Source organism: Nanorana parkeri, unplaced genomic scaffold (genome assembly GCF_000935625.1).
Source record: "Nanorana parkeri isolate BGI_ZX_2015 unplaced genomic scaffold, ASM93562v1 scaffold3646, whole genome shotgun sequence".
NCBI classification, from domain to species: domain Eukaryota; kingdom Metazoa; phylum Chordata; class Amphibia; order Anura; family Dicroglossidae; genus Nanorana; species Nanorana parkeri.
This window is the reverse complement of record NW_017309914.1, coordinates 20,668-24,274: the sequence shown is the minus strand read 5'-3', so window position 1 is coordinate 24,274 and position 3,607 is coordinate 20,668. Positions and strand designations below refer to the sequence as shown.

Sequence of the window (3,607 nt, the reverse complement as noted above, 5' to 3'; positions counted from 1 at the left end):
CCACTAGTGTCCCCCATATATGTCCCCATAGATGTCCTCCTAGATGTCCCCATAGATGTCCTCCTAGATGTCCCCCATAGATGTCCTCCTAGAGGTCCCCATAGATGTCCTCTTAGATGTCCCCCATAGATGTCCCCATAGATGTCCCCATAGATGTCCTCCCAGATGTCCCCATAGATGTCCTCCTAGAGGTCCCCATAGATGTCCTCTTAGATGTCCCCATAGATGTCCTCTTAGATGTCCACATAGATGTCCCCCATAGATGTCCCCCATAGATGTCCCCATAGATGTCCCCCTAGATGTCCTCCTAGATGTCCCCATAGATCTCATGCTAGATCTCCCCATAGATGTCCTCCTAGATGTCCCCATAGATGTCCTCCTAGATGTCCTCCTAGATGTCCCCATAGATGTCCTCTTAGATGTCCCCATAGATGTCCCCATAGATGTCCTCCTACATGTCCCATAGATGTCCTCCCAGATGTCCCCATAGATGTCCTCCCAGATGTCCCCATAAAGGTCCTCCTAGATGTCCCCATAGATGTCCTCCTAGATGTCCCCCTAGATGTCCCCATAGATGTCCTCCTAGATGTCCCCCTAGATGTCCCCATAGATGTCCTCCTAGATGTCCCCCTAGATGTCCCCATAGATGTCCTCCTAGATGTCCCCCTAGATGTCCCCATAGATGTCCTCCTAGATGTCCCCCTAGATGTCCCCATAGATGTCCTCCTAGATGTCCCCCTAGATGTCCCCATAGATGTCCTCCTAGATGTCCCCCTAGATGTCCCCATAGATGTCCTCCTAGATGTCCCCCTAGATGTCCCCATAGATGTCCTCCTAGATGTCCCCCTAGATGTCCCCATAGATGTCCTCCTAGATGTCCCCCTAGATGTCCCCATAGATGTCCTCCTAGATGTCCCCCTAGATGTCCCCATAGATGTCCTCCTAGATGTCCCCCTAGATGTCCCCATAGATGTCCTCCTAGATGTCCCCCTAGATGTCCCCATAGATGTCCTCCTAGATGTCCCCCTAGATGTCCCCATAGATGTCCTCCTAGATGTCCCCCTAGATGTCCCCATAGATGTCCTCCTAGATGTCCCCCTAGATGTCCCCATAGATGTCCTCCTAGATGTCCCCCTAGATGTCCCCATAGATGTCCTCCTAGATGTCCCCATAAAGGTCCTCCTAGATGTCCCCATAGATGTCCTCCTAGATGTCCCCATAAAGGTCCTCCTAGATGTCCCCATAGATGTCCTCCTAGATGTCCTCCTAGATGTCCTCCTAGATGTCCTCCTAGATGTCCTCCTAGATGTCCCCATAGATGTCCTCCTAGATGTCCCCATAGATGTCCTCCTAGATGTCCCCATAGATGTCCTCCTAGATGTCCCCATAGATGTCCTCCTAGATGTCCCCCTAGATGTACTCCTAGATGTCCCTACCCGGAAGGATTTCATGGGCCACATACAATATTTGAATGCTGACTCTTATGGTAATATATATGGTCGCCGGGATTTCCTTCTTCAGGGCTCAGATGTTGCAGGACTCGTGTCAGCTGTTTTTGGACCCCTGAAACGCGTTGGCTGTGTTGTGAAGAAGTACTAATATTAGGAATTTGGGCCCTTGTTTGGGGCTCTCAGTCCTCGTTGTGTCAGCCGTGTGGCTCCGTTCTTTGGAGGGACATAAACAGTTTGGCCAGTTTTCGGTAGCCGGGAAGTAATGCGGCGGCCATGTTATTACCCAGCATGCACCGTGTGACACTTCTATACCCCGGCACCGGCAGTCTTGTAGCCGGGAAGTAAGTCGGCGGCCATGTTATTACCCAGCATGCACCCTGTGACCCTGGCAGTCTTGTAGCCGGGAAGTAAGTTGGCGGCCATGTTATTACCCAGCATGCACCACGTTACTCTGGCAGTCTTGTAGCCGGGAGGGAAGTCGGCGGCCATGTTATTACCCAGCATGCACCGTGTGACTCTGGCAGTCTTGTAGCCGGGAAGTAGATCGGCGGCCATGTTATTACCCAGCATGCACCGCGTGACTCTGGCAGTCTTGTAGCCGGGAGGGAAGTCGGCAGCCATGTTATTACCCAGCATGCACCGCGTTACTCTGGCAGTCTTGTAGCCGGTAAGTCGGCGGCCATGTTATTACCCAGCATGCACCGCGTGACTCTGGCAGTCTTGTAGCCGGGAAGTAAGTCGGCGGCCATGTTATTACCCAGCATGCACCGTGTGACGCGGGCAGTCTTGTAGCCGGGAAGTAAGTCGGCGGCCATGTTATTACCCAGCATGCACCGCGTGACTCTGGCAGTCTTGTAGCCGGGAAGTAAGTCGGCGGCCATGTTATTACCCAGCATGCACCACGTTACTCTGGCAGTCTTGTAGCCGGGAGGGAAGTCGGCGGCCATGTTATTACCCAGCATGCACCGCGTGACTCTGGCAGTCTTGTAGCCGGGAAGTCGGCGGCCATGTTATTACCCAGCATGCACCGCGTGACTCTGGCAGTCTTGTAGCCGGGAAGTCGGCGGCCATGTTATTACCCAGCATGCACCGCTTTACTCTGGCAGTCTTGTAGCCGGGAGGGAAGTCGGCGGCCATGTTATTACCCAGCATGCACCGCGTGACTCTGGCATCATCCCGCAGACAATACACGCGTCTGGCAGGCGGGAGAGAGATGCCGAGATACACGGGCAGCCGGAGCTGCCAGGAAAATGCTGCTCGCCTGGCTGTCATAGCCCGCGATGATGTCATATATAGTCTTCCGGGAAGTCTAAATGTCGCCGCGAAGCCCGACAGACACCAGAGCCGACCACACACGTTACATTCTGATTGGATGGATCGGCTCTGTCCTCGTACTACACTGTAACTTGTAGGAGGAGCCTCAGACCCCCTGCCATGTTACAGGTCAGACACGCCCCCTTCCCTCACTGAGGGGTGTGGCTGTTACTCCGCTCCGCCAGCAGAGGGCACTGCAGTGTGAGAGCTGGAAGCTGTATTTTCAGTTTGTTATCAGTGGGGCTCCCGGGGGCCTCTGGTGGGGAGGGGCCTCTGATGTGGGGGGGTGGCCTCTGATGGGGGGGGGCGTTGTGGAGGATATAAAAGCGTTGTTTGTGTTCCGTAGAATCTTGAGAAGAAAGAAGAGGAAGTGAGTTCTGAGGAGGAAGAAGAGAACAAGGAGGAGGAGGAAGATCAGGAGGAAGAGGAGGACTATGATGAAGAGGAACACGAGGAGGTGAGAGAAGATTCCCCCCCCCACAGCACAAATATACGAGACACACCCCCTAGATTCATCTCCTGGACGACCGCATGAGGTCACATGTCCTTCCTTCCAAGATCTCTGGGGGAAAAACTTTATTGTTCTGACAAACCTCCCAACATTGTTCAGTGCAGGACATGGAGTATAGAGTGCAGGGGTCAGAGTGCAGGACATGGAGTATAGAGTGCAGGGGTCAGTGTATAGAGTGCAGGGGTCAGAGTGCAGGACATGGAGTATAGAGTGCAGGGGTCAGAGTATAGAGTGCAGGGGTCAGTGTATAGAGTGCAGGGGTCAGAGTATAGAGTGCAGAGTGCAGGGGTCAGTGGTTAGAGTGAAGGGGGCAGAGTTCAGGGGTCGGAGT

The 3,607-nt window shown here is 53.6% G+C and overlaps 1 protein-coding gene across 1 annotated transcript in view; it reads left to right on the top strand.

Moving 5' to 3' along the window:
* The window catches only part of POLR3GL (RNA polymerase III subunit G like), a gene marked incomplete at both ends in the record, with an annotated part of 13,488 nt that extends 10,266 nt beyond the window's left edge, over positions 1 to 3,222 (top strand). The window contains one exon of the mRNA XM_018575211.1: positions 3,112 to 3,222. Coding sequence (XP_018430713.1) covers positions 3,112 to 3,222 — 111 coding nt within the window. The remainder of the gene's footprint in view (positions 1 to 3,111) is intronic.
* Between the last annotated feature and the right edge of the window lie 385 nt (positions 3,223 to 3,607).